Below are 12,757 nucleotides of genomic sequence, written 5' to 3' on the forward strand. Positions count from 1 at the left end.
GAGAGAGAGGTTGCCACATTATCGGTTTGTTGCAAGGTTGCAGCAACGAACTGCCTAAGGCAGACTTGGCTCCACAACAGCAGGAACTGTGATGTTGTTGTCTGCACTCCGATGTAGTGCCACCTCATTCGGATCTCGGGAAGTGGTGCATGTTGTGGATGCTTTTAGGAGAAGGTTTCTCTAAGAACATGGAAAAAACCACAAAACCAGGGGTTATGTCATTCGAGGGAATTTGAAAAAACTCTCAGAAGTTCTAAACCGGGGTCACCAAGTCATACCGTAGATTGTCACCATTCTTCTTTTTTAAAGGCAAATACGACACCGTATTGGTTTAACCCCATAAAAACCCAAACCCGGATCCGGTAACCGGTAACAGCCGGTAGTGTCGTTAGAATTTGGACCACTAGTTGAAATCATCACTCAAAGCAAGCAAGCAAGCAAACAAACAACAGTTTTGACCTCCAACCATTCATTGAATATCTTTCTTTCTTTGCTCTCAGAATCTCCATAATAATAATTTAGAGAGAGAAAATATATAAAAATAAAAATAATCCTGTTCATAGCTGATGTTAACGTTTCGAAGCCTCTTCGCTGTTGAATTTGCTCATTTGATGCAAATTCGTATATAATTTCGACTGAATTCGTGTTGATCTGTGGCTATTTTTGCTCGAATTTAGATTTTTAGTGAGAGAATCGGTTTGATTGTTGATATAGATGCTTTTGAAGCTGCTCGGTGTTGAATTCGTTCGGTTAATGCAAGTTTGAAGGTGATTTGGAGTTAATATCTGTTGATCTGTGGTTATTTAAGCTCGAATTTAGGTTTTTAGTGAGAGAATCGTGTTTATTGTTGAAATTGATGTTCAGGAAGCTGATTCGTGTGGAATTCGTTCGATTAGTGGAAGTTTGAAGGTGATTTGGAGTTAATTTCTGTTGATCTGTGGTTATTTAAGCTTGAATTTGTTGATATTGATGTTCCGTTAGCTTCTCGGTGTTGAATTCGTTGCGTTTGAGTTGAAATTGAGTTGATCTGTTGTGATTGAAGGTCGAATTCTAGGGTTTTGATAAGAGATCTGTGTTGAGAGTCGTTTAACGCGGTGAAATGACGTCTTCAGAGGTTAATACGTTTTCTCTCGCTGGTTTTAGCGACAAAAGCGACGTAGTAGGTGATTCGCCGGCGGCTTCCGGTGTCGGTAAAGGTAGTTACCGGAGTTTTATAATTGATAGGTTAGGTTTTCGTTTATTAATGAGTAATTAATTGTTTTTTGTTACTGTTTTTGGTTGTTAGGTGATGCGGATGTGGCTATTTACAAGGAGTTATGGCGTGCGTGTGCCGGTCCGCTAGTTAACGTGCCTCAAGAGAGGGAGCTTGTGTTCTACTTTCCTCAAGGTCACATAGAACAGGTTCGGGTTTATTCGACTTATGTGTGTTTAGCCAGACGTAATTATCATTTTTATAAATTTAAAACGTTGATAACTTTTGTAAAAATTATTATATAAATGTCTATATCTAAACATTAGGAGTTTCGAAATAGTTAGTGTTGAAAATTTTGAGTTAATATGGATTATATTGTTTATAGGTTGAGGCGTCAACGAATCAGGCAGCGGAACAACAGATGCCGATGTATAACCTTCCATCGAAGATCCTTTGTCGTGTTATAAATGTGCATTTGAGGGTAAAGTCTTTTAATATTGTTGAATTTGATGTTTGTGGTAGGTAGGCTAATTATTGCTCTTTGTAGTAATATTTATGGTGTTGATTGTTGCATCTGTAGGCTGAATTAGAGTCGGATGAGGTGTTCGCCCAAATTACTTTGATGCCGGTGAGTTTAGGTTTTGTATGATAAACCTATTTGGTATATGCGTAGTTACCATTAATTAATAATTTATGTTGCAATGATTTTTTTTAACAGCTAGATGAAAGTACTGCTAAGAAAGAATCACCACCAACTCCCCAACCTAGGTTTCATGTGCACTCGTTTTGCAAGACTTTGACTGCTTCTGATACAAGCACTCATGGTGGTTTTTCGGTTTTGAGGCGCCATGCTGATGAATGTCTTCCACCATTGGTTAGTACCTTAATTGACCCTGTAAAGATTAACAATCTTTTGGTTTAATTCAATTGTGTTATAATAGCTTAATTGGTCGTTTGGTTTTCTTATAGGACATGTCAAAGCAGCCTCCAACACAGGAACTAGAAGCCAAGGATTTGCATGGAAATGAATGGCGTTTTAGGCACATATTTCGAGGTAATTGGCAGCTTCTTGTAAAGTTTGAATTTGTATAATTTGACTTCTTGTGGCCATTGCCAAAATTAAGGACCTAATTTAAGGTTAATCATGAACCTTTTACATGATCAAGAATGTTTAAAAGTCATAGCTTGTAAATCTCTGTTAGTTTATCCAATTCATGTAACTCATACTTTGTGGATATTAGGTCAACCAAGAAGGCATCTGCTTCAAAGTGGATGGAGTGTGTTTGTTAGTTCTAAAAGACTCGTTGCTGGTGACGCCTTTATATTCTTAAGGTAATAATAGATATATCAAACATGGACCACATCCTTTTTCCCTTTTCACTTATGTAATATTATATTCTTTTCTGAATACTTGACAAGTAACCGTTATATACAGAGGTGAAAATGGAGAGCTTCGTGTTGGAGTAAGACGTGCGATGAGGCAACAAACAAACATGCCATCATCTGTTATATCCAGTCATAGCATGCATCTTGGTGTCCTTGCAACAGCATGGCATGCCATCCAAACAGGAACAATATTTACAGTCTATTACAAGCCTAGGTATGTGATCAATACAGTTATTAATAAATAATTAGTGGGTTAAATGTGTTGGATTCTGTTGACTAACCACCCCCTTTTTTGTCTACTGTAGTGAATATTTAATGTGTTAAGTATGGATAGAAGTAACTATTACAATAATAATCTAATAATCCAAATCTTTGAATAATGATTTAAGAACTGCTATTCATTGCAAATTGACTTTCTTGAGTTTCAATCCGTTTAAGAACTGCTATTCATTGCAAAAAATATATTGCTATATTTTTTAAACTCTTTTTGAGCTAAAACCAAATCCAAATCTACCATTCATAAGTAAATGGGTAAAAGTTCTCACATCTAATCTTAATGCAACATTTATTATTATTTATTTTCTAAAAAAATCATTTGCTTGTAAATTTTGCTAATCTTTTTGGGACGACGGAGGGTTTCCGTTCTAAGTTCATTTATTGGCAAATCAGGGTGATTTAAGCAACTATTATGTATGTTATTTCTCATCACTATTGTTCCAATTTTTACCCCAATTTTTTTGTAAAATGTAAATTGCTTTAGAACAAGCCCTGCAGAGTTCATTGTTCCATACGATCAGTACATGGAGTCTACCAAAACCAACTATTCCATAGGTATGAGATTCAAAATGAGATTTGAAGGTGAAGAAGCTCCAGAACAAAGGTATAACTTTTAAACTTTGCTCTTATCTTTCCAGAAACTGTTTTTATGATAATTTGTTTGCTCATTTAGATTTACTGGAACCGTTGTTGGAATTGAAGAGTCTGATCCAAAGAGGTGGCCCGAATCTAAGTGGGGATGCTTGAAGGTATTATTATTATTATTATTATTATTATTATTTGTTCATGTTTTTCACTTAAGGTGGTATGTCATTAGGGGTGTAACCTAGCTGAGCCTGAGCTCAACTAGGCTCAGTTCGACTCGTTTAACTTTACTGGAGCTCAAGCTTGGCTCGTTTTGAGCTCTATTTTTAATGCTTGAGCTCTGCTCATGAGTAGTTTTTCAAGTTCAAGCTCAGATTGGCTTGTTTATTATTATTTAATGAATTTATATACATTTATAGTTAACTTTTATCATAATTTTCTACATAATGATACTTTTTCTATAAATATATATTTAATATATTAAATATAAACTATACAAATAATAGGCTCGTTTAGATTCGCGAGTCAGTTTGAGCATAATAAGTGAAGCTCGGGCTCAAGCTCGTTTATTAAACAAGCTTATCTTTAGGCTTGAGCTAGTTTAAGTTTGGCTCGATTCGAGCTTTTAGCGAACCGATCTCGAGTAGATCACGAGCGGCTCGTTTACATCTCCATATGTCATGCAATCATACTTATATATAATTATTAATCCTTTTATAGGTAATATGGGATGAACCATCGACTATTCCTCGTCCCGAGAGAGTGTCACCGTGGCAAATAGAGCCCGCCCTCTGCCCGCCTGCAGTAAATCCACTTCCTGTACATAAACAAAAAAGGTCGAGACCAAGCATGTTGCCTTCATCCCCTGATTCCTCTGTTCTTACAAGAGAAGGTATCCACTTTTGACTCTTTTACTTATGATAGGGTTCACCTTATTTTTATTAATCTCTAAAGGGTATACATTAGGAGGGCATATGGGTCGGTTTTAGGCTAAAAGGGAACCAAAAACCGGAAATTTGGTTTCTGTTTGTGCGGTTTACACAATTGGTTTGGCTTTATTTTTTTTATTAAAACTCAAATTTTATTTCTTAATATTGTTTTCTGATATTAGGTCCATTGAGGGCAGTTACAACAGACCCTTCACCCGCAAATGCATTTTCAAGGGTGTTGCAAGGACAAGACTCATCAACATCAAGAGTCCTTTTTGCAGAGAGTAATGAATCAGATTTATGTGCCAGGCCCAGCCAATGGCCACCTTCATTAATAATAGATGAAAATGACAAAATTGACCCTGTAACCGTCTCCCAGCGTTACTCGGGTATGGATAAAGTTTCCTTTGGTAGGCCCACAGAGTCCTATTTCACAGACCTATTATCTGGCTTTGGATCCTCTAATGGTCAAAGTCAACCCGAAGGAAAATTCAACCTGTCAAACCGGTGGTCAACCCCGCCCTCCAATCTCTCCCTCAACATAATGGGCCCCACCATAAAAGGTGCTTATGGTGAGCAGCCACATGAAAAATGGCTAATGCCGCCACCACTTACTTCATATTTACAAATTACGAAATCGCCCCTGGCTCAGCAAAGTGAGGTTAGAAAACCGGAAGATGGAAACTGTAAAATATTTGGTGTACCCTTTGGTAATAAGGTTGCTTCGGAGGCACATCAAACGGTGAAATTACAACAATTCCCCTCGTTTGAATCTGGGCTGATGTCGGAACAGTCAATAGGTCTTAAAGCTATTGTTAATCCGCCTGCCGGCAAAGAGATAGATGAGCAATATCAAAATTCTCAGTCACAACCGAAAGTCCACCTGGGAGTTTCACCTAGGAGCTGTACAAAGGTACTGGTTGTACTATATGCTGAGGTGGCAACTTTAATTGCTTTTTATTGGGAGAATTTTATATTTACACTTGCAGAATATCACATCTGTCCATCCCAAACTTGCAAAATATATGATATTTTAAGTTCGAGTTGGGTATGTATGATATATTTGTAAGTTTGTAAGTGTATATATGAAATTCTTCCTTTTTTGATTGACAAGCTACAGGTGAAAGAAATTAACTTTACACATTTTCCTGATTTTAGCAACCGACTTTAATTTATGCACAAAAAAGAAACCAACTTACATTTGATACTGATTTTTGCAATCAAGTTACCCTCCTTTACTGTTTGTAGCAACAAACGATTTGTTTAACTGGTAGCAGGTCAATTTTTGCTGACCTGTCATCTTATTTTGTCATTTTAATGTATATCTACATGCCGTGTGGCATTGGCATGACATTTAATAACACTTTTTAAATATAATCTTTAAATAAATATCATTGTTTCAAACTTGTAAGTAAATTTATTGTGAACTTTTTTTTTTCACATACGCATTTTTTGCATAAGTGACAGCCAGCATAGAATCTGCCAGCACCACATCCGATAATATCAGTTAAAACTTAAAAACATTTCTATTTTGTTTCAGGTTCATAAGCAGGGGATTGCCCTTGGAAGGTCACTGGATCTTACTAAGTTCAACAACTATGATGAATTGATTGCTGAGTTAGATGAGTTATTTGATTTCAATGGAGAATTAAGAACCCGCAACAAGACTTGGTTGGTTGTGTACACGGATGATGAGGGTGACATGATGCTTGTTGGAGATGATCCATGGCAGTAAGAACTTATGTCACAAACTATTGATATTTGTTATCTATTTTGGATCTCTAGTTTAAAACATAACCCTCTAGAAATGTTTAGATGGATAAAAATGAAATCGTCAGAAAAGGAAATAGATTATTATCATAATACTAATACTGCTAATAATTATTATTATAATAATGTAAATTTTTGTAATTATATTTGACATCACTCATGTCTTTTCCATGTATTAATTTCTTGTTTATTAGGGAATTTTGCGGAATGGTGCGTAAGATTTTTATATATACAAGAGAGGAGGTTCAAAGAATGAATCTCAGGGCTTTAAATTCAAGACACGAGGACGATTCATCGGTTGCAGAAGGAGTAGATGGGAGGGACACTAGGGCTATTCCATCATCTTCTAGTCCTGAACACGCGTAGGATTTTTTAATAACTATATCTAGGTAACCAATTCCATTCTTTCTATGATATCTGCAAGTATACACAAAGCTTGTATTAAGTTGATAAGTGATAACTATAAGAACTGCATAAACACTGGTACAATAAATATATAAGGCGCTTATGTAATCACATAACTGCCTCTCTTTTCCTCTCATCCATGATATATGGTCAGGACCAAGTACAAGTGCTTATGAGGTTCTCTACTTAATATATATATATATATATATATATATATATATATATATATATATATATAGTTGGTTTTCTCTAAAAAAAATTCTGAAAACATAAGGTTTCTTTTTTAGAAAATTACATAGTTAGTCTTTATCAAAATTATATATATTTTAAGGTTATCTTTAAATTTCTGAAAATTTAAGGTACTTTTTTAACCTTCTGAGATTTCAAGGATTCAAAGTTGGTTTTTATCAAAATATTTGAAAGCTTTGGATTTCTTTTTGTGAAAAACGGTTTACTATGATAGAAGTTAGACCAAACTTGGTTAACTTGGATTATTAACACTAAGAGTATGAATTTTACAGGTATATGTTTGTAGGGGGAGGTACGGTTGGTATACATAGGTTATGGCAGCTAAGCAGAGTCGTAATAATTACTTAAAACCGCGTCAAGATGCCCGATGAGCAAGAAGATCTTTTCTCAAATGGAGGCAAGTCTTTGATGATGGTATCTTATTTTGAGTTTTGGACACTTATATTGGTGCATCACTCGTTAACATTATTATTGTTATTATTATTATTATTGCTATGTCTATATCTATATATATAAGTATGGTTGTAGATAGGCGATATTGGGAGCATGCATTATGTACAAAGGTGTTTTGCTAGGTAACCTTTTAAATGTATGGAGAAAGTTATTGACTCTTAATAGAGACATAAGTTTAGTTTTCTAGCCTTAACTCTTTGTTTACCCCCCCCCCCCTCTCTCTTGTCTTTCATTATTATTGCTTTATTAACTAGGGATTTTTACATATTCCCCCCTATTAAAACAAATGGCAGATCAACAAGCCAGCGATTAAAATGGGAGAAACTATGAAAATATGTACCTATTTGTCAATCGGTGAATGTGAATTCTTCAAAAAGACTCCATATAATGAAAGGAAACTTTCATTTCACAGATTTTGTTATATAACCACACATCGAAAACAACTCAAAACACATCTCTAATAACAGCTAGATTATACGAAAGCTGAGCTGAGCCAAGTCTGAACATGTCTTAACTCGAGCTTGGTTTGTTTAATTTACTCGTGCCCGGCTTGTTTCGAGCTCTATGTTTAAAGTTTGAGCTTGTCTTGTGAGTAGTTTACTTGTTCGCATTTATAATTATATTTAACAATTTGCTTATACAGTTTATATGTATATTTAATTCTAATTTATATAAAAATACTATATGTTAATCAGTTACTTTTGTTATTATGTACTCCACAACCGAAGTTCAAGTTTTCATCTCATCCATTATAGTTCACACTTTCATTCAATAAAGTCCACAGTTCCTCCATGAATGTTCACATTTTCTTCCATTCTACCGAAAATTTTTGATGGTCCCAAATGCGTTTTCCCCTAAAAGTATCTCAATTTTTTTACATTAACGGTCCCCATGGATGTCAAAAAAAAATCCGAACCCACCAGAACCTGAAACTAAGTTAACATTTCCTTCCACTTAGCTCATGTTTTCCACAATTAAAGTTGACATTTTCTTTCACTTAACAAATTTCTTTAAGAATCTAATTCATGTTTTCCCATAAGAGTTCACAGTTTTTTAAAGTTTTATGTTTTCCTCCAATAAACTTCACATTTTCCTTAATTTTTATTTCACATTTTCTTATCACTCAACAAATTTCTTTAAGGGGTCTAACTCATGTTTTCCTCTATTTAAGTTCATAGTTTCGTCGATGAAGGTTCACGTTTTTCTCCACTGTGGGTAACGCTATCTAGACTCTAGATTCCATATGATTGAATGCAGAACACTCAGCTTATACATTACCACTTGTCACTAAAAGTACATCATTCCTGTTTACAAACATTGTTTATTTTCACCACCCGTGGGTGAACGGTTAGACGAAGGCAAACTTAACATCTTTCCCAAAAGACAGAAAGTCTACTCTCATACCCCAGCTAAACAAACATATAAGTTTTTAAAATTACAGGAATGAGAAACAGGAACGATTAACACAAAGATTGATCAAACATAAAATCTGTATATTGATAATAAAGTGGGTTCGTTACAATCTGAATGATACAGACATTGTTATATAGACAATACATACATACAATTTTAAACTTATGACATATTTGACCCTTGTACTATATTTACATTGACATACTAAACTAAAACATAAAATAAATATAAATGACTAAAATGACCCTCCTAGCTGTGTTCGAGTTGAGTGTGATTATATCCAACAACCTCTGCCATTACCATTGTCATTGTTACTGTTTCAAGGTATCACAACAGCCGATTTTGGTCCCAATAAGGTCCCCCACCACTGCATATTATGTCCTTGAGCCCCCCTTTTCTAAAACAAAGTTAAAAAAAATGCAAAGATGAGTATTGTTTCAAGTTCATCTTCATGGTGCTGCAAGGAACGATTTTTGTTAATTTCTTCAAATTCGAACATTATATTAAACAAATTGATATTGTACACATAGGTTATTTATAAACATTAAAGCAAATATAGAGTTCATTTAAATTTTGGGTACGTGATTATACAAACCTATAAGAAATATATAAAAAAGTTTAAACACCTTGCACTTTGCGTGCGGCGCTTTTTAAAACCAAAACTGTTTGTAACCATAAGATTCTTATTTTCTTTAGACAAGTTACATACTTACATGAATTAATTTGTTAGGTTAGTTGATCTCTTTTTGTTATTGGTGTGAATTAATTCACAGGGTTTATGTTCTTCATACAAACTTGAACTACATAAAAGTGTCTCTAGAAAGAAAAGCCTTTCACCCTAACAAGTAATGATCACGTACTAAAACTGTTAAGTCGGTCATCTTGTGGATCTAGGTATGCTAAACATTTGTTTTGAGGTGATAATTTGGAATTCACATGATATAATCAGATAACAATTTTACAGCCGATCATTATACCTTTTTAATTATCTATTCAAATTCTGAATAATGACATTTTAAGTGGTTTTGAGTAAGAACTGTCTTACCATATGACGTCATGGTTGCTTCATATCTTTGACACCATAATACGAACAAACCTCAATATGCCAATCTTCATGCCCTACACTCATTTCACAACATTGCAAAAACCAAATTTAGTGATATCATCAAAATTATACTAAACAGAAAAAAAATGTGTACTTACATAATGAGTGTAGCATACAGGTTGGCTTTTCTTCCTCAATCCAAATTCATGAAAGCTCTTGGTCAAACATACATGAGAGTCAAGATATGCAGATCATATCCTGATAAAAAAAATTGATATAATGTTATACATCAAAAGTTTTATATATATCCTTTTAAATTTCATACTACCATATTTACCATTCCAAAACAGTACAAACATGCTACTTATTCATTCCAAATTAGATAAAAACAAACCTGTTATTTAAAACAGTTTCACAAAGTGTGTAACTGATTTTATCTTAATTACTATCAAATGGGTAAGTAATATAAATCTAGTGTTTGGAAATGGTAACTATGATATCAACAGGACTTTAGCCTAGCAGCATCAGCTCATGAGCCACTCAAGATAGACTCATTAAAAGCTTGAAGCGAGCCGATTTTAAACAAGCTTAAGGCTGAGCTCGAGCTTGAACCTTAAAATAAGCTTGTTTGATGAACAAGCCCGAGCCCAAGCTTCACTTATTGAGCTCGAGTTGCTGGGCAGCCTAAACAAACCTATTGTTTATATAAAACTTATTCAATACATTGAATATATATATAAATAATAGTAATTATTACATATGTAATTATGACAAAAATGCAGTTAAAATAATAAAAATAATATATATGTTATACATAGATACTATAATTAAAAAACTTGTAGAAAAAATATTAAGATGTATATAACCTATTATATAAATAATTAACGAGTCGGGATCGAATTTGAAAAAACTACTCAAGAGCTGAGCTTGAGCATAGGAAAAAGAGCTCTAAAGCTTGGCTCATTTACACCCCCCCCCCCCCCCCAAAAAAAAATTAAAAAAAAATCACCAATCAAAAGCCGGTGGTTTTATAAGGGAGTTTTAGTATTTACAGTTAAAAGACAAGGTCAGTATGATACTATGATATTTTGAACTTTTAGAAAAATAAATATGAAAAACGTAGCGCATACCTTGATTTAAAAACATGTATCCACCACTGTGACAAGCTTTTTCTGCTTAAAAAACTTTTAAGTCACCACAATATTAAGTTTCTTAAAACTATCATGATCTTGGCTCAAAAATATTTCAAGATACTTTTTTGGAGCAGCAGGATGAATTCTATAAACTCGAGCAATAAAGGTTCTTTCACTAGTTGCAATAATACTTGCAAGTGAATATTCTTTTTCGCACAAACCGGTTTCCATAAGCCATGTATGAAATCTATATCTCGGCTTTATTCTTTTCTCCAAATCAAAGCACAAATAAGCCGGAAAAACATCAAGACAATCCAACGAGAGATCGGTCTCATTGCAAAGAAACTTTAGTTTCTTTTCAAGAAGTTTCGTCTGTTGGTTCAATATTTTCGGTGACAAACTTATTATTTTACAAAGCTTTGAAAACTCAATCCCATTATGTATTAAGCAATAGAAACGGCTACTTAACTCATTACTCGTCCCATGCAAGTGTTTCAATACTTTTATAGTCAACCCGTTTTCTCCAAACCCAATACTATGCAAGAACTGCAACTTACTTAACATGTAAGCACACACTCTAGATGATTGAATTCTCACTAAGCTTTCATCAAAGTCTTTATTATAATCTTGATCATTATCGATACTCGGGTAACTTTTTAATAAATGATGACCCTCGTGCTTCAGGTTATCAAAGAACCATTGATTAAGATTTAACGCTCTCATCACATGTGGAAGATTAACTAACCGGTTTTTACCAAAAACATAAGGGTAGTTCTCAGTTAGCAAATTCAAACGTTGTTCATCCATCCCAACGTGTGTTAAAAGCCCCTTGACACAAAATACCCGATTCCTAAAGTCAAGGTCAAATTCAATAAGTTTGGGTCCCGAAAGAAGTAATGATAGAACGTCGTCATTGCTAACATCAAAACCACAAAAATAATCTATCTTTTCAGATAAAAAGACTTCTGAATATCCCATCAAAACAGTCTTACTTCTACCAATCATGTCACATATATCGTTCTTCTCGCAACCCAAATCGTAAAACAATTTGATCTTTTTACAAAGATCAACCCACGCATCCACGTCAGCATCCACATCATCAACCAAATTAAAATCTACAACAATCCGTTTCAAATCATTAACCAACACTTCACCTTCACTATCCCCGTTCAACACACGAGGAAAAACCAAACAAATCCCAACTAAAGACGACCTAGTGAACCCGAACTTCAAATACTTATTCCAAATCTCCTTCAATTCACTTATATCCTTATCAAATATAGCTTTCTCTTCTTCATACAAAACCCCCAACTTATTCCACGGAATTCCAAACCCGTAAAGCGCACATGCGACATTAAACGTGCGTCGATCCTCCGACAAGAAGAATTTACGCGCAGGCAAAACTAAGTCTAGTTCACTAACATTAATCCCGATGCTTTCGTAGAATAGTTCAAACTCGTTAACCGGATGGTAGCGGAAGAACTTTTGTAAGGAATTAGGGAAACTTTTAGAGGAGTATTTGAGTTTGGATATAAATTTGGATAGAGAGATTGTAGAGTGTTTGCTTATGTTTTCGGCGAATGTGTAGGGTACGGTTTTGACGGTGTGTAGGTAGTCGGTTAGAGCTTCTTGAGCTTGTTGTACGGCTTTTGCTCGGTATTTGTGAGGGATTTTTGACAGTGGTTTGGCGGTGGAGGAGTGGTGGCGGACGGTGGCGTGACGATGGAACAACGGGAGTGTACGGCGGAGGAGCATGGCGGTAAAACTAGGGCACGGATTATGTTACGCGATTTGTAATGTAATTATCCTAATATTTGTTTGAATAATAATCGAATGGAGGAATACATTTTGATCGTAAATTGAAAATTAACCGGAGATGAGGTATAGCATAATGTATAATGTTACCTGTTAGTGGTTTGGT

At 34.7% G+C, this 12,757-nt stretch overlaps 1 protein-coding gene and 1 pseudogene across 3 annotated transcripts; one reads left to right on the forward strand and one right to left on the reverse strand.

The window, feature by feature from the left end:
* The first annotated feature begins 438 nt into the window (after positions 1–438).
* LOC143588466 (auxin response factor 2B-like) lies at positions 439–7,438 on the forward strand. 3 transcript variants are annotated; one of them, XM_077069460.1, is made up of 17 exons: positions 439–767; positions 865–909; positions 1,043–1,196; positions 1,286–1,401; positions 1,578–1,673; positions 1,773–1,820; positions 1,911–2,066; positions 2,162–2,246; positions 2,434–2,524; positions 2,628–2,792; positions 3,339–3,458; positions 3,528–3,603; positions 4,160–4,331; positions 4,551–5,281; positions 5,909–6,099; positions 6,333–6,523; positions 7,063–7,438. In XM_077069460.1, exons 3-16 carry the CDS (start codon positions 1,100–1,102, stop codon positions 6,502–6,504), a joined length of 2,316 nt encoding a protein of 771 aa, XP_076925575.1. In that variant the 5' UTR covers positions 439–767; positions 865–909; positions 1,043–1,099; the 3' UTR covers positions 6,505–6,523; positions 7,063–7,438. The 3 variants fall into 3 exon arrangements, with proteins under 3 accessions (XP_076925575.1, XP_076925572.1, XP_076925571.1); XM_077069457.1 differs by having other exon boundaries at positions 439–909; positions 6,333–6,527; positions 7,065–7,438; XM_077069456.1 differs by having other exon boundaries at positions 439–909.
* Positions 7,439–10,840: 3,402 nt separating this feature from the next.
* Positions 10,841–12,591, reverse strand: LOC143588469 (transcription termination factor MTEF18, mitochondrial pseudogene; annotated as a pseudogene).
* Positions 12,592–12,757: the final 166 nt, after the last annotated feature.

Source organism: Bidens hawaiensis, unplaced genomic scaffold, assembly GCF_021521415.1.
Source record: "Bidens hawaiensis isolate Kalapana, Puna unplaced genomic scaffold, B.hawaiensis_p1.1 tig00036400_1, whole genome shotgun sequence".
NCBI classification, from domain to species: domain Eukaryota; kingdom Viridiplantae; phylum Streptophyta; class Magnoliopsida; order Asterales; family Asteraceae; genus Bidens; species Bidens hawaiensis.